Source organism: Toxorhynchites rutilus, chromosome 2 (genome assembly GCF_029784135.1).
Source record: "Toxorhynchites rutilus septentrionalis strain SRP chromosome 2, ASM2978413v1, whole genome shotgun sequence".
NCBI lineage: Eukaryota > Metazoa > Arthropoda > Insecta > Diptera > Culicidae > Toxorhynchites > Toxorhynchites rutilus.
This window is the reverse complement of record NC_073745.1, coordinates 208,778,752-208,803,691: the sequence shown is the minus strand read 5'-3', so window position 1 is coordinate 208,803,691 and position 24,940 is coordinate 208,778,752. Positions and strand designations below refer to the sequence as shown.

The 24,940-nt window shown below is 37.3% G+C and overlaps 1 protein-coding gene across 5 annotated transcripts in view; it reads left to right on the top strand.

Annotated features, from left to right (window-relative positions):
- Positions 1-24,940, top strand: part of LOC129764431 (uncharacterized) — a 379,755-nt gene that overhangs the window by 247,765 nt on the left and 107,050 nt on the right. For 4 of the 5 annotated variants that reach the window (XM_055763500.1, XM_055763498.1, XM_055763502.1 and 1 more), the window contains exons 4-6: positions 7,694-7,839; positions 7,910-8,076; positions 8,141-8,335. In XM_055763500.1, the coding sequence (XP_055619475.1) occupies positions 7,694-7,839; positions 7,910-8,076; positions 8,141-8,335 (508 nt within the window). The remainder of the gene's footprint in view (positions 1-7,693; positions 7,840-7,909; positions 8,077-8,140; positions 8,336-24,940) is intronic. The other variant, XM_055763501.1, reaches the window with a different exon arrangement.

Below are 24,940 nucleotides of genomic sequence, written 5' to 3'. Positions count from 1 at the left end.
GCTGCATCCCAATAGGAAGTATCCAGTGTCGGGCACACGTACAGAGCATTGGAGACAACAACATCCCAATTACGAAAACACTTGTAATACTAACCTCGAGCCAACCGCGAGTAATCGGTTACATATTACTAACATAGATAATAAGAAAAATTGTCAAAGTATTGGACTCCCGGTCCCGTGAGGCTAACGCCATATGAGCCTTGATAAAAATATATATTTTGGAAAAAAAAAGAAACTAACTAAAGCAAACATGAAAAAGTTGTTATTAGAATAACTTTTTCCTCGTAAAAGTGCCCATCTTCCGATGTATGGACGACTTGTTGAAAATTATAGGGGCTTTTCTTTTATTTTTTTTTGAAAATTAAAAAAAAATAAAAAATTTAAAAAAATTTTCATTGAAATTTTTTTTCAATAATTTTTTGGAATTTTTTATGAAAATTTCAACAATTTTCTACATTTTATCCTTTGACCCAAATTTTGTAGGCGTTATAGTTTGTGAGTTATAATTTTTTTGTAAAAAATCAAGAAAAAATGGTTGGCCCTTTCAAAAAAGTAGTCTAATTCTTTTTTGAATATTTCAAGTATGCAAAGTTGTTTAAAAGATGTTACCACCACAACGTTTCGCTGCTATCTGAGATTGCCAACGGCCAGTCGAGTTGGCATGAAATTCGTCATATGCGGTACATTCTCTTGGTAGTTTGTTCACTGACAATCCAATTATTTGCATCGGTAACTCAATCAACTCAATTTCATCACTGGTTCAGTTGATATAAAAAGAGGTAACAGTCATGGATTTTTAGAGGCGAATGAACTGAAAAGTTTAAAGCCTCTTTAATACAACATCATCATCATCATCATCATGGATTTCATTCACTGTGCTTTGAATATCGAACCGAGAAGTTCGTACATTAGCGCTCTGAAAGAGTTTATAGTAATTTGCTGTGTTTCCTCTCACTACCGAACAAGGGCCAATTGGGTTTAACTGTTGTGGCGATCATTGCTCCTGAACCGTGACGAGTCACGAGTTCAATTCTCACTTCCGACATTCTTCCGAAATTGGAAGTTTAGTACTAGAAATAAATGAGAATACTACGCTCTGTTAGTTCTAAGAATACCCTCGACAAAAAATTAGAGGAATTGAAATTTTTGGCATCGATTAAAAAAAGCGCCAAAAACAGGATTTTAAAGTGCTTCACAAAATCCACTGTAGTTCTGCAAATATCGCAGTAAGTTCTAATGTTTGCAGGCAAATTTTTATCATAGTGTATTCCCTAAACATCCATGAACGTTCCATATTGATAAGCAGCTGATTTTTCAAAGTTTGGAGTAAATTAGAGGAGCATTTAATCGCAATTTGTACCAGAAGTAAAAAATCCTACGCGACTCTCAGAACGAGCGATTCGTATCTTTCGTTTTCATACGTATGTAGGTACAAATATTGTAAGAGTGATACTCACACATATTCAGACGCATTTCCACACATACACGCACTCTTCACCCACAAACTCAGTTATGAATCGTTCATTCTTAGAGTTGCTCCTCTAATTTACTCCAAATTTTGAAAAAGCGACTAGAAAAATTTATCAATACGGAACGTTTACGGATGTTAAGGGAATACACTAGGCTGAAAATTTGCCTGCAAACATTAGAACTTACTGCGATATTTGCAGAATTACAGTAGATTTTGTAAAGCAATATAAAAATCCTGTTTTTGGCACTTTTTTTAAATTGATGCAAACAATTTAATTATTTTTGTTTTCTTAAAAATAATGAATTATCTTTGTGTAGAATATATTGGAGTTTTCAAAACTGCCTTTAGATTTGCGATGTGATGGTTGTTTATCGAATTATTCATCATCAAAGACGAAGAGGTAATTTTTCATTCAAACTGAAATATCTCGGTGTGGGAAGGTCCTACAAGAACGTTCTTGGAATCAAATAGAAGCTGGTTGAAAAGGTTCATTTAATTTGCTGTTGAGTTGGTTATAAAAAAATTGTGTTAGTCCAGAATATTCTTGAGAAAAAAAAAGAAAAATCGATTTTTCATTTCTTGCTTATATTGTTGCCCACTACACCTACATATACCAAGATGAAAATAAAAAATTTTCTACCTGAAAGTTGTAGCTTCAAAATGATGCGCATCACATCGATAAGCGTTAATTTTTCACGAAGTTACAGCATGTCAAAAATCACTTAAAATTTCCGACTTCGCACTCTGTTCCTCTAATTTTTTTGTCGAGTGTATAATAAAAAGAGAGAGACGATTTCAAAGCAGTTCTGGAGATTTTATTTTTCCAGAACTATAATTGCAAGTCATCCTACAAAGTGAGGAGAAAAAAGTTCCGTCAAAGTTTGGTTTGTTCTTCAAAATAGTGAAATGAAGATTAATTGCTCATTTTGGTCTGGCAAATAAAAGAATACATGTCACAGATAACTGCCTGCAAAGGTCGGGGCATGCTTTCGACCAAGTTTTGCAAGTAATAGTTTTGCACGTCATTGAACGTTACTCAAACAGCAGAGTTCTGTCGGTCACCGTGCTTTTATCCATTTTTTGATCAAGAATCGACCACAGATTTTCGATTGGGTTCAGATCGGATGATTGTGGCGATCAATCCATCAACTTCACACGAGATTAGCAGAAGTAGGACATCGTTTTGTGTGCCGTATGCTTTGGATCGTTGTCTTGCTGACAGATCCAATCCTTCGGCAAACCGATCTTCCGTGCTGAGCTCTTCAAATTGTGTATTAGGATATCGATATACTTGTCAGCATTCATTATGCCATCGATCTGAAACAGGTTTCGAACACCGGACCAAGCAAAACACCCCCAGACCGTGTTTGACTGTCTTCTGAACGTTCTTGTCAAGCAGTTCTTTTCGGCGCTTAATCGATACTCTGGGTCGTTGTTTCGTTCCGAAAAGTTCGAATTTGCTTTCGTCTGATCACAGCGCCATTTCCATTTATGAGCGTAAGTTGCACTTCGAGTCTATTGTGGCAAATGAAGTAAGACTACAATCCGCCAAATTGTGCAGAACTCTGACCAATATGATTTATTATATTGCTCTAAATTAAGTAGAATTAATTAGGACAATGAAAACGAGCAAGGAATTACTTAATCCAGTATGCTAAGGCTAATGGAAAACATTAAGAGACATGTTCATCCACCGAAGACGAATGAATAAATAAACTTTACTACACTCGTAAAACTCGCACACTTGTAAAACTACTTCTCTCACAACCATCATGCCAGACGAAGCATTCGAGAGTCATTCTGCTTCTCGGAATTCCGCCCCTGAGCATGATATTCCCGGAATCGCATTAGCAGGATTTGTTTGAGAAACAAATCTTCCGTTCAGTCAAGCTCCACTTGATCTATACCACCCTTTCTCAAACACGAAGAGAAATAAGTACACGAAACGGCCGATTCAAGCTGCAAAATGTCAGCAATGGTGGCTTGTCAGAAAAGAAATTACAAGTATTTGTATTCGGTACAGCGGTACTGCTCAAGAATACAGACGAAAGGTGAGGAAAGAAAGATTGTGGTAGACAGGTGCATTGAGGGCACGGCTGTTTCCCGGTCTGTTTCAACAAACACTTTGTGGTACCATACATGTGTGTAAGGATCAAAATGCCATGCGAAACAACCTTTGGCTCGAAATAATGTGAATGTTTCCTCCCCCGGACGAGCGAAAGGATCCTGCCAAACGCTTTCGCGAAAGACAAGTCTACTGAAAGATTTACAGTCTTTGTTGGAAAGACTTCCTCCTCTCAGCCTTTCTCGGTGCTGTTGTCTTCTTGTGTGATTAATTGTGGGCCTTCCGTCAATGTTGAACCGTTCCCTGCTCGGATTTTATCGCTGACCACGGTGAGAGGGCTATAGGGGCAATGAATCGATTGGTCCTCTAATTAAGGTTAATATGGATGCTGGATTGGTTATGTTGTGCGTGCCTAGTATGCCGACGAGGGCAAATAAATTGCGGTAATCACGATTGATTGGTTTTAAGGTCAGACAACGGTGTTGAATTATTTCTACTTTTCAACACTATAACTATTTCTAGATGAGAAGCTGATTGATTTAGATATTTTTGGTTTATAAATATAGCTTTTGGATTTAGAACATGTGGCAAATGTCGAACTGTTGACATTGGTTTGAAGCATACACTCTGCCCAATTTCTATAAGACCAGGTGATGCTCTTGCTGCTTTGTGTCATTATAAACAAACAAAGCTTCAATTTATATTCTAGTGTGTAGGTGACTACCATACACTGCATGATTTTCGTATGTGTTGTATTTTTCAAGTGGTATCAGAGTAATTGCTCGTCGGATTGGACGATCCCATCAATTAGTGCTCAATTATTTGGCGATTCCTCAAGGATACGGTTAGATAGAAAGAGCTCCACGTAAATCGAAGCTCTCTGACCGGGATAAGCGGGGAATAGCTAGAACAAATTCAAATACCTAAAAATCGCTCATGCAAACAAAGCAATATTTCAATTTAAATGTTACTCGTGTGACAATTCGTCAAGTTTTGGTAAAAAATTCTCACATGAAGAGGGCTTAAAAGGTTGAAGCTCCTCATCTAACACCATCTTACATCGGAAGACGTCTAAGTTTAGCCAAAGCTCACATGAACCGACAGTGGGACATGGTATGAGATGACAAAGAATGTTTCCAAAAGAATACATTTTGTTATATACCATGACGAAAAGTTCTTCAATGTGTAGGTTATCTTCACTAACGAAAAAAGTTCAATTTGGATGGTTCTGATGGTTTCAAGAAGGGACAGTATTTTTCAACCAGGAATTTTGATGGAGGCTCGTGCATGGTCTGGAGCGGGATTCTGTGCAACCGGATAGCTCAAGATAGCTTTTACATCATTCAAGAATTACATACATGATCTGGAATCCTCTCTCCTACCGTTCTTGCGTTGAAATCGTCACAAAAACATTCCAGCCAAACAATGCTGCTATTCATACCAGCAAGAAAACTAAGCAATGGATTAAGGACCAAAAACTTAATTTTTTGGACTGGCTGGCTCGCTCTCCAGACTTGAATCCTGTTGAAAATCCTAGAGGGAATCATTGTACGCAGAATTTACACTGAGGAAAGGCGGTACACCAAGGTCGCAAATTCGGAAACCTGGAAAAATATCTATAAATCCGTTCAGCAGAATTTTGTAAATAGTGTTCCAACACGAATTTTCCAGGTTATCGGCCGATCCGATCAACCGATCGTTTTGAACTTTTCGTTGATAATATATATGAATTTTGAAATGGTCCTATAGAAACTGGACAGCTGAAATTATCATATTTAAGCCCAATAAATAAACAAACAACTCTATTGAACGAAAATATACTGTAGAATCCTGATTATCCGCGGAATAGTCTGGCTAGGTCACGCGGATCACGAAAATTGCGGATAACGCAATAAATGACTAAAAAAGAGATGCAAACACAAAAAAAAATTCAGCGTGATAACTATGTTTTATCAATACAGGAACAATTAAACTATCTATCTATTAGCTCGGGTACACCAGAAGTCAAATAATGTGAAAGCCATGACTTAAACAAAAAAGCAAAATTCTACCACTCACTGATAAATTCCGGGAAAGTCCATAGCATTACTATGGAACTCGCTTTCGCGGATAAACCGCACCGCGGATCATCCGCTCGTGGATAATCGAGGTTCCACTGTACTTTAATCTAAGCATTCAATAATGTATGAAAATATCTTGTTGAAATTCGAACTGTTTGTGTTACAACGAAATATATTCAGGGTTTTCTTATAGAAGTTGGACAGAGTGTATGTTTATCGCCATGAGTGAGAAGTGTTGTGTTGCATTTTTTGACGTAGGACTATATCTTTCATTTCTGTACCGCGGTGTAAGCTACAAGTTTCGACAACGGTAGCGTTAATGCCGATGTCAACGTTTAATGATGTTTCCTCCGTTGTATCCCTGTATCATATCCCTCCTATCCAATCGATAAACTTTTACTTAGTCGCGGCAATACATACACATACTCTTTACAGATACACAGGTCGAAGGTTGTGCAGGCCACTGATCATTCAACAAGAGCCAAAGGTTGTACCGCTCATGCCAACTCTACACGAGCTGAAGATTGTACCGCCCAGTGATCATTCTACCATGGATTCCTCGAGTCAAGAAAGATGCACCACGATCGATATGAGGTGCAGACTAGGGGCCGTCGCTGATCAATGGTCAGTTGCACCCCAATAGGAAGTATCCCATGTCGGCCACACATACAGAGCATCGAAGACTGCAACATCCCAATTATGAGAATCTTTGTAATACTAACCTCGAGCCAACCGCGAGTAATCGGTTACATATTACTAACATAGTTGTAAGACAAACATTGTCAAAATATTGGACTCCCGGCCCCGTCAAGCTAACGCCACATGTGCCTTAATAAAATATATATTTTGGAAAATAAACGGTAGCGTTATACTTGAAGTGCAAGATTTTGAACGTCAATACCCTTTTGCGGTGGGTATGATAACCACTTCATTCGTAACATAAAATGTCCAAGAGTTATATGCTTGTTAATTATTAACCCGAAAACTTGTTGCAATAGCATAAAAATTGCTTTGAAAATCACACAAATCTGTATATAAACGAAAGCCCGCTCGGAAATCCACTCAGTTATTATTGTGCAGCGGTTGATGTACCTGTATGTTTCCCAAACACAGATTTCCAAACCAATGAGCCTGGGGAAATCAGTTTTGCAGACCGGTACCTGAAGTTCATCAAATCAAGCAAATTTGCAGTTCGAGCAGAACGTACACTTGGGAGATGCAATAACTTCAGAGGGAAATGCAAATACATTGATCGTTTGACAATTCTTCCGTTCACATATTTTGGAACACCAAGATAAATGAATGAAAAGAACAAGGCATCATGCCATACGCCAAACTTGCGACGAAAAACGTAATCTATTTTTGGATTTATTTGCAATTGAATTCGGAAATCGTTTCATTCAATCACAGGTTCCATCAATAACTTAATCAATACACTCGAATTATTACTAAGCCAACGGTAGTCCTACGGTACAGGTCGTTTGAACCTTGAGCCCTTAAGAAAAAACGACCAGAATGGAAGAATGGACACGGCATGATAATTATACACGTTGAAAACGCTAGACCACATGTTTATAACTCCGTTCAAACTTATCTAGGAGGATTGAATTTGGAGGATATTACTCAGATATTACTACATTAGATTACGATTTGTTTCGGTCCATGGTGTTAGCCATTTCTGAAGATTCCGATCTTGTGAAGAAATCAATAATTGGCTTAATAATTGAATCTTCTATCAGCGTGGAATCCGTGTATTGCCTGAAAAATGGGCCAAGGTTGTCGCCTCCGATGAATCATACTTTGAATACAATATCAATATGTTTTATGTTTCAAACGAATGGCTTTTTTATAAAACATCTGTAAAGTCATACTGGTACATCTAAAACTATTTCTGAAGGTGACAATTTATGTTGGAAGTACAATTGCATGTTTTCACAAAACTTCGTAGCGTATAAAAAGTCGCATGTAAATTGCTTGTCATAGCCGCTGATGCTTCTAGATTTCATTTCGGTTACCATTCAATATGCGTAGAGTCCCTCCTCTCATTGATGTGTCGTGGTAGTTTTTGGCAATGCAACATAATTGATTAATTTTAAGTTACAGGGTTGTCGTAGTGGTGGCCGGTAACCGGGAAGCAGTCACACTCGGTGGACTCTCACCTGACACGCAGTACCAGCTGACGGTAGCAGCAATCTGGAACGGACGGAAGTTTCGCAGCAGACCAATCGTATTCAGAACACTGGGTAAGATTCACTTTTTTCTATTCATCGAGAACAAGAAACACATGATGTCGTCCACTCTGTTTATTTGCAGAGCCGCCAAGGACGTCTTTTCAACAGGACTCCGGTGCGCTCACTGGAAACAGTGGACCACCGATTTCACCACAAGCCGACACGGCTGCGTCGCTGAACGGTTTCGGAATCTTCAGCGATGAGTTCGGCAACATCTCGGTCAACTCGACCTCCCGAGAACTTCCAACGGTAATAATAGAGGGTGGTTCTATGAACAACGTTTCCTAATGATTTTTTTTTCTCACTTGTACAGATCCGTGGTGTAGAGATCGGTATCGTAGTGTTAGTGTTAATAGTGTGGGCTGGTGCTATAGCTTTATTTTTCAATCGATGGGGTAAGATCCGAATGTTGCTTCCATATCAACCGGATTACAAGCAGGAGCAGCTCAAAGTTCCTGGAACGGGCGTCTGCGTGAACGGTTCCTGCAGTGGGCAGCACTCACATCAGGTGAGTTAATGTTTGATGCTTTTGATGTTATCACCTCGTTTTTTGGAATACTCGCCTCCACCAAATGGTCGTTTAGTTGAAAGCTTTCTTCCACCTATCATACTATCCACTGTCAATACAACAAAGAACTCACCTAAAAACACCTAACTACTCACATGTAAATATCTCCAACTGACACTAGGAAAACGATTGCATATCTTCCACATTTAAAACATCTGAAACTAACCACAGGGCAAACAATACTGATTTTATAATAATCCTAGTGCAACACAACTCAACAGAAGCAACTATTCTAAATACTCACAACTGAATACTATCATTGCTACGACTACTCGAACCTCATTTGAGTGTACATTTTCTCACTGGTAAATTTTCTTTTCTTATTGTTTGAGTTCTAATCTAATGGAACATCATCGATAATATCAATCTAAAAAAATATATATGTGTTAATGAAAGAAACTATTCTTAAAGAAGAAACAGTAATTACATAACAGAGGCTGTAGTTAGCATAAACATGCAATACGATAAATTTCAGCAATTGAATGTTAACATCATAATGCATTTACTCGATCAGAATCCAACATTTCTCGTGTTTTTAGCAACCCTGGAATTTAGATTATTTCTGAGATATACTAAATTATTGTGGAATGTTGAAATGGTTCCATTTGAGCTGGATAATCTATCCTATTATTAAATGGAAGAAGAAAGCGGAATATTACACCTATATACTTAAACAATTACATATCTAGTGAATGAAGCCAGATTCTATGTTCTGTCAGCCTTAATTACTCATAGAAATGGAACGAACATGAGATACATGCATCCTTGGGTAATTTTGGAATCGGGAATTCAAGTTGCCACCGATATGAACATACTTGTTAAATTCTCAATAAATGCTTTCCTAGTTTCAAATATTGGGACCTTCAAAATTTCCCGATGATGACAAAACAGCAACGTTGTGAGAGCTTTGGGTAGACAGTGGCGCATGAAAAAAGGGGGAACACTACAAGCAAGTCAATGCATTTTGAACGTATTTAATTTCGCAGGATCAAAAACCACACTAGAGAGATGTTGAGGTTTGAGCCAAAATAGAACAGTTGCGAGGAGTTTTACTGCACTGAGTGATTCAATAACTGTAGCTGAAGCCCATGATACCTGTTGCGACAATATTAAGGGATTCGTTTAGATGCTTCAAAAATACTGATCTCGATGTTGAAGACAATGAAAATGTGACTACTTCCAAGCATATGTTTTCTACAATGTTTTCAATAAATACTAATTGTCATGAAAAGCCAGTGTCAAACTTTACAAGGTTCACAACTTCTTGTATATATTTATTTATTCAGCATAATTCTTGCAACAAGGTTTTTATTTCTTTTATTTTATTTTTATTTATTGATACAGAAATCATTGTAGCGTAAGGAATTCCCATTTTCATGTACTACATTTAGTTTTAATTCATTGAGCTCTTCAACCTACTTTTACTTATCTATAATTCTATATTCAACCAATAAATTTTGTTGATTCCTCCTGTTAAACCATTTAACGCATTCCCTATGAAATCCATTCACACTATTTATACTCTTAATTTCGTTAGGTAACTGATCCCAAAAACCAATGCCCCTGACAAACAATGTATTTGCATAATGCGATGAATTATATCGTTGTATCACATGGTTCCTACTACGATTACTACGAAAGGTAGTCAGTTTTTCGAATAAGTATGTAGGGGAACGAAAATTAATAATTTTGAACAAGGTTAGACATGTGCGCAAGTTTACAAATTTTATGGAAGGGACAGCCCAGTAGAAAATAATGCTCATAAATGAGACACTCTAGAAAATCTACCAAAAATGAAAACATATCTAATACAACAGTTCAAGACAATTAAATCTGTCAATCGCTCGAGCAGATGCGTTCAACAGAAAAACATCTCCATATATAAAATGAGGAAGAAGCAATGATTGAAACAGACGTAACTTTATAGGAGCTGGAAGCATGTAAGATGGAAGCCTCAAGAGTCGTAAACCAGCGAATATTTTGCTACATTGATTATTAATATGTTTGTCCCATTCTAGATTGTTTTAGATGATAAACCCTAGATTAAAAGCCGTGTGAACGTATTTTAATTTCTCAGTGCCTAACAACAAGGATCTTGGAACTCGCTATCTTGAATATTTCTGGCGATAAACATAGCTTTAGTTTTTGATGCATTTTGATGCCCTGGCAGCATGTTCCGAATTGACCATCGATAAATTCTACCCAAATCAAAATTTATCATAGGCACTGGTAAGCCTTCTACAGCTAAGTAAAGTTGCACATCATCCTCGAACATGTGAATCTTACAGTGCTTCAGAACAGACTGTAGATCATTGATAAAGCATGAAAATAACGAGGGGCCCAAAATTGAACCCTGAGGGACACCAGACATAATTGGAATGTGTTTGGAATATTTCCCATTTTCAAAAACAGCTTGCGTCCGTTTTGATAGATACGAGTGAATCAAACTAACAGCTGAACGGCTGAACGAAAATTCAGAGGATATTTTTTTCAAAAGTTTAGTATGCGATACTTTATCGAAGGCTTTAGAAAAATCAATCAGCATTAAAACAGCAATACTTTTCCTATCAATAACCGAGTGAATATCATCGTGCACTTTCAAAAAAGCAGAAGTTGTGCTATATCCACGGCGAATACCTGATTGAAGATGGTGCATTAGATTATGACTATCAATATGGTCTTGAATTTGGTGATTTATCAATCGTTCAAAGACTTTTGACAGGGCGCACAGAATGATTATCGGTCTTAAATTAGCCAAATTAACGCTTTTCCCTTCCTTTTGAATAGGAATCATTTTAGAAAATTTCCAAGCTTGTGGAAATTTAGAAGAAACAATAATAAGATTGAATATAAATCTCAGTACAAGACAAACCGAAGGAAATAAAAATTCAATTAATTTCGAAGGAATTTCATCAAAACCCACTGCATCAGATTTAATTGAGTTTATTGATATAAAAATATCGTTATCAGAAATTCTGAAAATGCAAAATCACTTATATTTTCTGGAGGAATAGGGGATCATTCAGTGTCCGTAGAGAAATTGAAGCTAAAATATGCGTTAATTTCGTCGTTATTATTATCAAACTGTTCAACATGTTGTGAAGTGTGTCAGATTTTCCACAAGTCCTTGCTAGAATGTGTCGAAGTTAGTTGATTGGATGTATAATGAATTTTTGCAGTGAGTGACTCTGTTTCGAAGACGCTTGAAGAGATTTTGGTTATAAGCAGATCTATCCGAGATCCATAAACGATACGCAATGTTTCCTACCAGAATAGCCTGCGCGATTTCATTAGTAAACCATAGAATCTTTTTAGCACGTGTTGTCCTTAAAGGAACAAAAGAATTAAAAAGGCTTAATAGATTTTCATTGAAAAAGTTCAGAGCCAAATTGGCATCAGGTATGCTATAGAGATGTACCCAATTAATCCTCTCAAAAGCATCCATAAGAGACGACAAATTCAAATTCCGATAATCGCGGAAGGTATGGATAGAATCGACATGAGATCGACTTATTTTAATGGATGAAAATAAAACATTATATCTAGAAAATGACGGTGCAGAAACTTGGTTTAAATTTAAAACAAAGTCTGCATTATTTGTTAAAAAAAAATCAATTAACGAACTACTACCTGAGAAAAAAGGAGTGTTCGTAAAATTTATGCATTCCAAGCCATAAAAATCAAGACAACTTTTCAATCTTTCTGATCTACCATCAGCTTTATTTAAGTTGGTATTAAAGATTTTGAATATTAACATGACAGATATTTAAGTTATCTGTCTTTAGTGCACAATTCATCACAACACGAGGGATACAAACATTCGCAGGAGTTCCCGAAACAGCGAACAGATGGTTTCCCTGCTCGATGCCTTCACATTGTTACGTGTCATCACAGTGGGAGGTCCAGACTCTTTTCCCTGTTCATCCACGTACCTCCAAAATTCCTTCGGACTAAGATGTAGCTTATTTTGAATACGATTCAAATTATCTCTAACTAAGGCTTTGTTTAACCATTTGTAGTTTTTGTTGGCGACGGAATAACGTTTTCTCCAAAAATCAGTGCGGAATTTCGCATATTTCTTCAAGGTGTAACGTTTTTCTTTTTGAGGACGCTTGAGACATGGACATTGTGGCTTCTTCAATGTCAATCCAGTTAATAATTGAGAAGAAACGATTCATCAGTGGGAAATTCGATTTACGATAGTTGTAATAAATTGATTCGATGATGTTTGCAAAAACTGGCGGTGCCGCTTCAAATAATGAAACCAAAAGCGGAGGATGATAACGACACAATTTCACTAACGCAGAGGGAGCTGAAGTTACTGTCGTATTGTGGACCATCTCTGAATTGACGAAGTCTAATCGAGAATACGGTTGTTGTTGTTGAAGATTCCGTTCCTCTGATACAAACCGGCATTACTGTAGTCGTCCAGCAGACGTTCTGTCTGACGATTCATAGAAGAGCACGAGGAGTTAGGATAAAAGTAGTTAGATGTGCTCCGAATCCAGCTAATGCCTGGAAGGTCGCCAAGAAGCAAGATTTTGTCATTTAGTTTCATTTTATTCGTTATCCAAGTAAGCGATGAGATGTGTGTATCTATTACTGCTAAGTCGTTTACACGTTACTTTGTACTACCAATTACCAGTGTTGCAATCCATTATTGTCAATGTCACAAAAAATCCCGACCATGGCCACTCAATTCCCCTCACGGCACGTGTGATCCGAATACTCAGTTGTGATATACACTCATTTGCTCCTGTCATTTCACTTAATGATGATCTGCTCCAATGCCTCTCACTGCCGATCGCTCTGTTTACAACTTTTCATAACGAGAGTGATGGTTGTGGAGAATGATGGTAGTAGAAATGTGAGTGACCAGACGGTTCCAATCATTTTGACAATCGCGATGGTTATTTCGATTTGAAAATTAATATGCTTCACGCACACAAACTGCCACTTCGCTTCGTAGTCACGAATATGGATGCCAGGTGATTTTTTTTCTTCAAATATCTTCACATAACAGGAAAATAGTTCTTTACATTTTGATGGTTTGATATATGTGTATTATGTATATAGAAAAAGTCGTGATTTCAACGGTATGCTTCAATGTAGGATTGGGCGATTTCGGATCGATTCTTAGAAGATCGATCTTTTCCATTCAGATTTCCGATTTTTTGGATCGATCTTTTGTACTCGAGAAAATCGGTTCTTTCGATCTTAGAAAAACTTTTTGCAGATTTTTTTTTCTCTATTATAGTGACTTTCAACACATTTTGGCTGGTTCATCACTTTTACTTCCATTTTTGGACGAATGTCAGGAGTGAGAATTTAACTCGTGACTCTTTACGTGAAAGATATGGATGTTTGCAGATTTATTTTTCAGTGTACATCGAAAGACCACCTAACAATTTTTTGAACAAAATGTCAAATTTAGATCGCTTTGGATTGCTCAATTAATGTATGTAACAAAACGACTCCTAGACGGCACAAGATGAGTGCCCTGGAATTTTTTGTGGCCTGCATCAAAAAGCTTTTGATGTTTCATTATACATATGAAATTTATATTCCCTATTTAAAGAAAAGACGACACTTCTATAGAACAGGCAGATAAATTGGAAACAAAGTTTTCGATTCGGAAAAGATCGATTCTTTGGTACCGATTCAATCAGTGGATCGATCCCTACACCGTTAGGAAAATCGATTCGGCAAGATCGATATTTTTATAAAGATCGCCCAATGAATAAAAAATATTACTAGTTCAATGAATAAAAAAAATAAGTGAGAATGAAAAAAAAATGTCACTGGTATAAATCGTACGATTTATTATCATTATTTTCGGTACATATTTGGTAGATTTATACTGGTTTCGGGTTCAATTCCGTTCTAACCAAGGACTCTTTATTAAGGAAATTTCTGCCGACTTGCACTGGTACATTCGTGTTATTGTACTCAACATATACACTCTGTCCAACTTCTATAAGACCACCCTGATTCTATTTCGTGGTAACAAGATACATTCATACATTGTTGAATACTTGGAAAAAAGTATTTTTAATGTCAATTTTGTTCAAAAGAGTTGTTTATTTATTTATTGTGCTTAAATATGATAATTTCAACTTTCCAGTTTCTATAAGACCATTTCAAAATTCATAAGTATTATCACTGAAAAATTTAAAACGATCGGCTGATTTACATGTCAATAATTGCCACTTCGGCTAATAACCTGGAAAATTCGTGTTGGAATACTATTTACCAAATTCTGCTGAACGAATTTCTCGATATTTTTCCATGTTTCCGAATTGGCGACCTTAAGCTCAATCGTGGTGTATCGCTTTCCCTCAGTGTAGATTCGACGTACAATGATTCCCTCTTGGATTTTCAACAGGATTCAAGTCTGGAGAGCGAGCCGGCCAGTCAAAAAAAATGGTTTTTTTGTCCTTAATCCATTGCTTTGTTTCCGTGCTGGTATGAATAGTAGCATCGTTCTGCTGGAATGTGATTTATTTTTGTGACAATATCCACACAACAACGGTAAGAGAGAGGATTCCAGAACATGCATGTAACCCTTGAATGATGTGAAAGCTATCTTGAGCTTTCCGGTTGGACAGAATCCCGTCCAAACCATGCACAAGCCTCCACCAAAATTCCTGGCTGAAAAAACTGTTCCTTCTTCCGTAAATCACGCCAGTACCCGTTGAAACCACGACTATCCAAATGGAACTTTTTTCGTCAGTGAAGATAACCTATACATTGAAGAATTTTTCGTTGTGGCATATACCAAAATGTATTCTTTTGGAAACATTCTTTGTCACAACATATCATTTCCCACTGTCGGTTCATGTGAGATTTGGCAAAACTCAGACGTCTTCCCATGTGAGATGGTGTAAGATGAGGAGGTTTAACAGTTTAGGCCCTCTTTATGTCAGGATTTTTTACCAAAACTTTACGAATTGTCACCCGAGTAACATTTAAATTGAAATATTGCTTTATTTACATAAGCGATTTTGAAGTATTCGAAGCTGTTCTAGCTATTTCCCGTTTATCCCGGTCAGAGAGCTTCGATTTACGTGGAGCTCTCTCCTTCTTACCGCATCCTTGAGGATTCGCCAAGTAATTGAGCACTACTTGATGGGATCGCCCAATCCGATGAGTAATTTCTCTGATACCAACATATTCGTGGTCTTCTCTCTCCGTGAGCACATTTCCCTTCGTTATTTTCCAGATTTATTGATCAAAACAACTAAAGCAACAGAAGATGTAACTGGTCTTATAGAAACTTGACACTTGAAAATACTAAAACATTCGTTTACGCTCAGCGCTTGCACACACACATATGATAATCATGCAATGGATGGTAGTCACCAATACTAAACACTGGAATATAAATTGTAGAATTGTTTGTTTACAATGATACAAAGCAGCAAGATCATACCCTGGTCTCATAGAAGTTGGATAGAGTGTATTCAAAAAATTCGCGTCATGTTCGTTCGTGTGCAGTTGCTCTTTTTTCTTTCTTTTGCGTACTTCAATGTGTGTGCGTGTGCTTTCAACATTACGCTGTACTTGTTCAACACGAGCGCATGATCTCGTAAATCATTTCTTCCACCAGAAACGGGTTTTTCCCCCTTTTACATTTATTTTTCCTATTTGTGAGTTGTGGATGAGTACGCCCAAACTAGCGTTGGCAGAAAACATTTCGTCTTTGGCAGAAATTATGCCATTTTGTGTGCTGGAAAGTAAAATGCGCAAATAATGAGCTGTTTCAAAAGCTTAAAAATGGTTTATATGTATGCAAGCAGACATCTCTTTCTGTGTTCTTTTCTCCTTTAATTTGGGATTGTGCCAAAAAAAAAGTCCATACGACGTCAATGGGGGTCGAGCCATGGCCGGCTGGAATGCAAAGCTGTTTCACACGACCACGTTATCCATATAGTTGCCAGCGCTGTTATATAGAAGCGTGATAATATTACACCTCATCATAAAATGAAGTTGTAAAGTGTTTTCTAATAGCGAATTCGTTTTTATTCAGTTTCAACCCCAGTGCCGCACTAACTGCTGTCAAAACGTTTTTTCATTCACTCAGTTTCAACCTAGTGTCGCACTAGGTTCGCCCCAAATGCTGTTAGTTTCGCACTGAGATGTTTCAAGAGTTGGCACTCGGGTTCACCAATACAACTATACTGAACTGTCAAGTTCCGAGTATTGTTTTAGAAAATCTAAAGATAAAGACTATGAAAATGAAAAACCTGCAGCTTTTGCTTTTGTATTATTGGAACCGTAATCCAATTCGGATTCTAATTTTGAAGAGTATATTCGCGTAGACGACATTAAGCTTCGTGTGCTTTCATTGGAAGGCGAAAATAATGATGGATATTCAGGTGGAATAAACATGCTTTCAAAATCAAAATTATGAATGAAAATTTACCTTAACGTATCGAATATTTATTTTATGTGATGAAGGGTTTTTCCGATATCGCAGAAACATATCGAACGAAAACTGTGTCTAATGATGATTTCATATCATAATAGTAATTATTTGTGAAACAAACAGGAAATGCATCGACAAATGGTTAAGTGAGTGTCAGAACTACATGTGTTAGGTAATCAAACAATATGAAGTAAAAATGTTCATTCAAACTTTTATATTTTTACACTGCACTTGGCTTTTCTGATCTGATAGAGAATAATTTACTTCCCAAGCACTAATATCGCACTAATAATAAAAACTATTAAACAACTTTTGGCATTTTCTTTTGACGTGGGACTACGTCTAACCGGAATATATGGAGGGTAAAATGAAAACCTAAACACAGAACATGCAAGAAAAAATGAAAGATTTCGAATGCTTATAGCTCGAACATTTCGTACTGGATAGGAGAGATGTTTGCATCACTTGATAGGGAATATTTCTACGCATCTATCGCAACTAACAAAATGTTGTTTTTCATTAGATAAACAATTGAATAACTGTAAAATATTAGGCGTTATCTAAACGCCCTAACTGCATCGTTATGATTGGCCCGATTTACGGTTTCCCTAACACAGCCATCAAAACCAAGCAGCCTAGGGGAAATCGGCATTGCAAATTCATACAAATCGGGGGTATTTTTGTTCCGATTGAAATGTGTTTCCCTAACACAGACTTCAAAACCGAGGTTTCTGGGGAAATCGGCTCTGCAAATAAATGCAAACTGCGAGTACTTTTGTCCTCGCTTGCCTTTGTGCAGAGTGGAATATGTCTGTCCTAACATGATCTTCTAAACTTAGGAACCTGGGAAAATCGTGCAGACACTAGAAGCGAATGAACTTCCCAGTTTCAAGCAAATTCGAGATTCGATTAGAATGTACACTTTTGGGATGTAAACTTCAGAGGGAAATGTAAAATAAAATAATCGTTTGATAATTTTTATTTTGTCTATATTGGAAAGATTTTCAGTCTTAGGCTGGTTCATCAAACGTTTGATAATTCTTCCGTACATATATTTTGTTCTAGTCATCATACCAAACGTAAAAGGTCCGTCATTAAATTTACTTGTAACGAAGAACAATCAATCACAATAAATGAATTGACTTTACACGGCATTTGTTCATTTTTTTCACTCACAGAGCAAATATATTGAACTCAATTGAATTTGGAAACTGTTTCATTCAATCAAGAATTAAATCAATACAAACGAATGATTGCTAAGCTAAGGTAGTTCCACGTGAACCTTGCGGTTATATCATAGATATAACCCACTATTTTTTTTTTATTCATACTTCGAGCCCAAGCCCGTATGCTTGCACCTTCCTCTTTACCCCGTCCATAAGGTTCTGTACAACGTCAGGTTGTAGTTTTTTTTGAACAGAAATCCATTTTCTCTTGAAGTCCGCCTCCGATTTGACAACTTTTGGGTTTTTCCGGAGGGCCTGCTTCATAATCGCCCAATATTTCTCTATTGGGCGAAGCTCCGGCGCGTTGGACGGGTTCATTTCCTTTGGCACGAAGGTGACCCCGTTGGCTTCGTACCACTCCAACACGTCCTTTGAATAGTGGCACGAAGCGAGATCCGGCCAGAAGATGGTCGGGCCCTCGTGCTGCTTCAATAGTGGTAGTAAGCGCTTCTGTAGGCACTCCTTAAGGTAAACCTGCCCGTTTACCGTGCCGGTCATCACGAAGGGGGCGCTCCGCTTTCCGCAAGAGCAGATCGCTTGCCACACCATGTACTTTTTGGCAAACTTGGATAGTTTCTGCTTGCGAATCTCCTCCGGAACGCTGAATTTGTCCTCTGCGGAGAAGAACAACAGGCCCGGCAGCTGACGAAAGTCCGCTTTGACGTAGGTTTCGTCGTCCATTACCAGGCAATGCGGCTTCGTCAGCATTTCGATGTACAGCTTCCGGGCTCGCGTCTTCCCCATCATGTTTTGCCTTTCGTCGCGGTTAGGAGCCTTCTGAACCTTGTATGTACGCAGGCCCTCCCGCTGCTTGGTCCGCTGGACGAATGAACTTGACAAATTCAGCTTATTGGCGACATCCCGGACCGAACTTCTCGGATCACGTCTAAACTGCTTAACTACGCGCTTGTGATCTTTTTCACTGACGGAGCATTCATTTTTGCCGTTCTTCACCTTCCGGTCGATGGTTAGGTTCTCGAAGTATCGTTTTAGTACTCTGCTGACCGTGGATTGGACGATTCCCAGCATCTTACCGATATCCCGATGTGACAACTCCGGATTCTCGAAATGAGTGCGCAGGATTAATTCACGACGCTCTTTTTCGTTCGACGATATTTTTCCAAATTTACGAAAAATTGACAGTGAAGCATGGCCAACGTGATCTATACACTCTTATCTGATTATAAGCGAAAGCTGAAGATATAATTCCTAAAAAATAAATTTCTACAGCGTTTTTTCCGTGATGCAATTTGATGTGACACACCCTTTAAGAGGATAACGAAGAACATAAACGAGAATATATCTTTCTCTGTCTGGGCCGTGTATTTGGATACTATACGAAAAGCTTTCATATGCTTTCATTCAAAAGTATCTCCTGTTTCGCTCGCTCATATTGGTTCTAGCATATATATTATACAAATGAAATACATATATTGGGGAGTAGAACATTTTCTGTTTTTTTTCAGCTCACTCAATGTAATAAATCGGGATGCCATAACATGTGCTAAAAATTAATTTTGGGTGTAGAGGCAGATAGTTTTGGTATGGGTTTATTTTCTTTGCTATGATGTATGCGCTCTGTTCCCTCCACAGCGCCGCCCTGTCTGAAATGAAAAACATTTAGAGATGCTCATGCCGATAGTTATTGAGATCCTTGCCTGGAAATCGAAAAATTTTCAACTTTTATTTTTTTACATTTTCAAGTAGCTTATAAAATAGAAGTGTTTACGACCCCAAAAGTATAAACAAACTTTTCTTTAAATAATCTGCTTCGTATATTGAAACAAACTGCAATAAGAGTGAGGTTAAAACGCGATTTTCACGAAACAGGTTCACCTAGCGGCACATTAATTTTTGGATCTATATACGGCGGATTTGACCGAGATTTTTTTCCGGCGTGCGATGATGTTTTCTTTTACATGGTGTGGTTGTTTTACGATCTCAGATGAACATTTGAACATGATGTTTATGCAAACAAAAATTGTATGATCTTCGTTTTGATAAATTTTTGAATTTTGAAAAACCGGGACGCTTCGCGGTGGGAAGGTGTTTTTACATATTCTGGCCAAACTTCGGCTAAGTCTGCCGCCTCGGGTGTGCCTTAATGACCAATATTTTCAGTCCCACAATTGTCGATTCGAGCAATTTCAGTCGAAATTTTCCCGTTGACTATCTCAGGTTGAATAATATCTCGTCGGTTAACAGAATTTTACAGGAGTTTTCTCGGCAACCTTCTCATGTTGCCCAAAGATAAACTTTACCGTCGTTATTGGAAAATACGTTGAAACATAATACAAGTGATGAATATGAAAATATATCATCGATCGGCCGCTTTTAAAGGGGATTCCTCGGTGACCTTCTCAGGTTAAAAATATATCGTTGATTTGAAAAATTCTAAAGAATTTCTTGCCGATCTTCTCAGGTTACCCAAAATAACCTTAGCTGTGGAGATTGAAAAATATGTTACATGTAAAATGTAAAATATAATACACGTGATGTGTAGCAAAATGTATCATCGGTTCGACAGATTCTGATAGAATTTTATCTGTGACCTTCTTAGGTTGCTCGAGAAAACCTTGGCGTCGATATTGGATTTCTTTTTTAAATATAATAACAGTAATGAATATCAAGGTTCAAAAGGTCTTATGTTCAAAAAATAACTTCGGTCGTCGCGATTGAATAATATTTTGAAAGATAATACAAGTGACGAACATCGAAATACATAATCAGTTTTAGCGAGTTTAAAAGAATTTCCTCGGTGATCTTCTCAGGTTAAGAATATATCGTCGATAAGAGGAATACTTCCCAGGTTGCCAAAAAATAACCTTGGCGTGGAAATACATTGCAGGAAATAGCAGATATAGTCGGAAGAACTCACTTTACAGCAAATAAAATTATAAACAAATGGAAATACGAAGTAACCATGGAAAATCTCCCGAGTAGAAGACACAAACGTATCCTGCCTTCTGATGATGAACGAGTAATTATGCGAACATTGTGAATGAACCCTATAACAAACATTCCTAAATTGACTGCCGAAGTGGCCTGCATCATTGGAAGACCTGTAAGGAGAGCAGCATACAGGAACAATCTGAGAGGTCGTATTGACCGTGAAAATTATTTGATCTCAAAGGTGAATATGGAAAAAACGACTATAGTTTGCTAATGCATGTGTGAACAGACCTAAGGAGTTCTGGAACAAGGTCTTTTATACGGATAAGCCCGTTCTGAAATTGGGTCTCCCTCGTGATTACTACTTTCAACAGAATAATGACCCGAAGCAAACTGACCTCATCGTGCGGGAATATCTGCTCTATAATGTCCCAATCAACTCAAAACACCTCCGCGATCACCGGACTTCAACACTATTGAGTATCTATGGTGGGAAATAAAGAACCATCTGAAGAATAAAAATCCTCGACACGGCGCTTGCAGACAGTGCTGGACGCCAAAGGGGGACCATACCAGATACTAGGGGATTGATTTTTGTTATCTGTTAACAATTCTGAACTGATTTTAATGTTCTTTTTAAGAAAAACTTAAACTGTACACTCAATTTTGCCACGTCTTAGATGGAATTTTTTTGTTTATATATGAAATATGAAGAAGAAATATGACAATTTTAATTTTTTTTTCTTATCACTACATGAGAGTAAAATGGATCAATTTTACGATGAATATGAGTCGCATTTATCTATTTACTTTTTAACCCCGAAAAACTCAAAGATAACAAAGCCGCATGAGGTGTATACTTAATTTTGCGATAGACTGTATGTACTACGAAATGCATGACCGGTTCGATAAGAATGTATATTATCTTCAAATCTCACTTTGTCGAATAGTTGAGAGTTCACAAAATACACCGGGCAGAATTTTTCTTGTTTCCCAAGCTAAAGAACGCTACGAAAGGGGACCGTTTTGACGATGTTCCAGACATTCAACGGAATGTGACGCGTATTATGAACTCCATTCCGGCTGAGCAGTTCAAACACGCCTTCAGACACCTCTACGAACGTTCAAAAATTGGTGTGGAAAGAAAATTTCAAATTTTTCATTTTTCAAAATGTCTGCCTCAAAGACAAATTTTATAATAAAAAGAGGCCTAGACTATCAATTTGTGGTGAGATAGACATATTTTTTTTTAAATTCACGAAAAAAATCACCGTTTACTTAACGTGTCCATTAGAGTACCAATGGATGTATGGAAAAAAGTAACTCTCGAATTTTCAAAGCGAACTTGATTAACACTATTCCTATCAGGGCGGGGACCCCTTTAGATCATCAGTGTATTCTCCATTATTTACTCCTTATCAAATTGTGCGAAATAATATATTTTGAGCTTTACAAAGTAATATTTCAAAGAGGGGTCATTTGACCCGCTGTGGTAGGAATAGGTATACATGAATATCGGAAGGTTTAGTGTTAAAAATGTTGATTCCTACGAAAAACTACCCTATGCAAAATATCAGCTCAATCGGACTTCATTTACTAATGTCGCACGTCGGTCAAAGTTTGAGTTTTTTGAAAACCGAAAAATCACTCAAGGGGGGAGTGAAGGACATCGGGGCTTTCTAAAAAAAAATTGATGCCATTCAAATTGCATGAAACGTCGAGATCTACTGTCATCTCGAAAAATTTTTTTTGTCAAAAATCGACCTTCTGGGACTTTATCGTTTTTTTTCGGAATACGAGGCAAAACGTATGGTTTAGGTTTTATACGGGACTCTCTGCGAAATGTTGATTTGCACGATAAAATATCCTCTGCTAAAGTAATATCTACTATTGTCGCATATGTCAAAATTTAAGTTTTCTGCAAATCGAAAAATCACCCAAAGGGGGAGTAAAGGAAAGCAGGATTAAACAAAAAATTTTGATGCCAAATGAGTTAGAATTGCATGCAACGTCGGGATTTACTGTTATCTCGAAAAAAATTCGTCAAAAATCGACTTTTCAGACAAAAAACGACCAAGCGCCAGAAAGTCAATTTTCGACAAAAAGGATGCGTTTATTATTATAAGGAATTATTTGAATGTGATTTTGATGAGTGACATACAGAACTCTGTTCAAACATTTGTCTCGGAAAACACAGAGATCTTTAGAAAATTGACTTGAATTGAATTATTTCATTCATTTCAATTGACTTAGAATATGGTTTGTCAACACGACAAATGTGACAGTTTACCGATCATAGTCTGTTTAGTTGCGTATATATTGAACATGGATGATCGTTGTCATTTAAAATTTCATTCCAGTCGATGTTAAAGAAAAAATCATTCATGCTCGAAAATTGGCTTTGCGATAATTGTATTAAATTAACTTTGTAGCGCCGATGAGAACGAGTGGAGATGATATGGGTAGAGAGATCAGAAGAAGTGGGTGATGACGATATAGTTTCATTCGCGTTTGGTTATACATAAATTGAAGGATACAACATTTAATTGTGCTTTTTTGACATAAACACTTATTTAACGCATATCTCGATGAGTTCATAACTCAACAGCAAGTAAACTCACAATTATTGAATTGACAGAAGGCTAACAACGAACCTCAGAGGGAAACTATGCCATTTTTTTTGGTAATTAATGTTGAATGATAAAAGAATTATATACCTCAAACTGTAACAAAAAGTCTACCTTTCATATAGCAGCATATTTCGCAGACTTTAAGAACAAGTTGTCCTATCTTCGGGCACCAACGATGTCATGCTTTTTTCCTACGAGCAACAAGCTACAAGCAACTCAGCCATGATCTGATGTAATCCAATAGTTTCGAAATCAAATAAATTGACAGTCCAATTTTCTGCTGGGATTTGTATCGATGCAAACCAACCGAAGATAATATCCAACAATCCCCTTCATTCCATTCTCTAATCGAACTGACCATATGTGCTTTTTCAATATGTTCTCCAATCAATATCCCAACCCTTTTCGACGGTTGAAACGACAACATTCCGGTCGTCTACTATCTACGGGCACTACATATATATTCTTCCGTTACATGTGAAAAACAGTTCTCTCTGTTCGAATAAGCACGAATAAAACCCATCAGCATCCGCTGCTCTTTTCCCAAGAGAACTTCCATCGTTTGGTTTATTTTCTTCATCCTGCATTATCTTTTCATACAGGCACTCTTTATCTCAACAGAAATAGGAACAGCTCTAGTGTAAATGCCAATCCGTGATCTCATGCCATAATAAGTATCGAGCGGAAAATTGGAACAAATGTAAATTTAAAAAAAAAATTATAAAAATTATAATTTCCGTGTTCCGTTAATTTGTAATCTGAAGCTTGTCTATATTTGATATCAATCAACGATAGACCTTCTAATATTTTAAAATAATTGCTAAAATACTAGGTTGTACTTAGTCGGAAAAGGTGTACATAAAATCGTACAAATAGCGATAAACTGTGTCTTGTTACTTTCAGAAGAAATAGTATCTATCAGTAGTTTTATTTCACATCACTTCTAAAGATGTACCATCAATCATCCTTATTAATGGCTTACAAATCATACTGTGCATAGCAGAATCTAAAACTGCTTTGCCGCCAGTTGCGTTATTTGCATCACTCACAGACATGGTTCAGACGCAAAGAACACTAATGTAATTCCTATTGTACAAAAACGATTACCCTTAGCCACATTGCCCCATACGATTCTCCACATAACTAACATCACGACACATATACGTAGTTTACAACATCGGGGAGCCGACAATTCGCACTAAAGAGATTTGCTCGGCAATAAAATCCGATCCCGCTAGACATTCCCGATCGTGTAACCGTATTCACCCTCCCCAGCTCAGCTCCTGGTGATTCCAACACCGTGATCCCACGTCAACTGCAGCAGTTTCTCCGGTGCGTTTCCAAGATGCTGTTTACTCGATAAATTAAA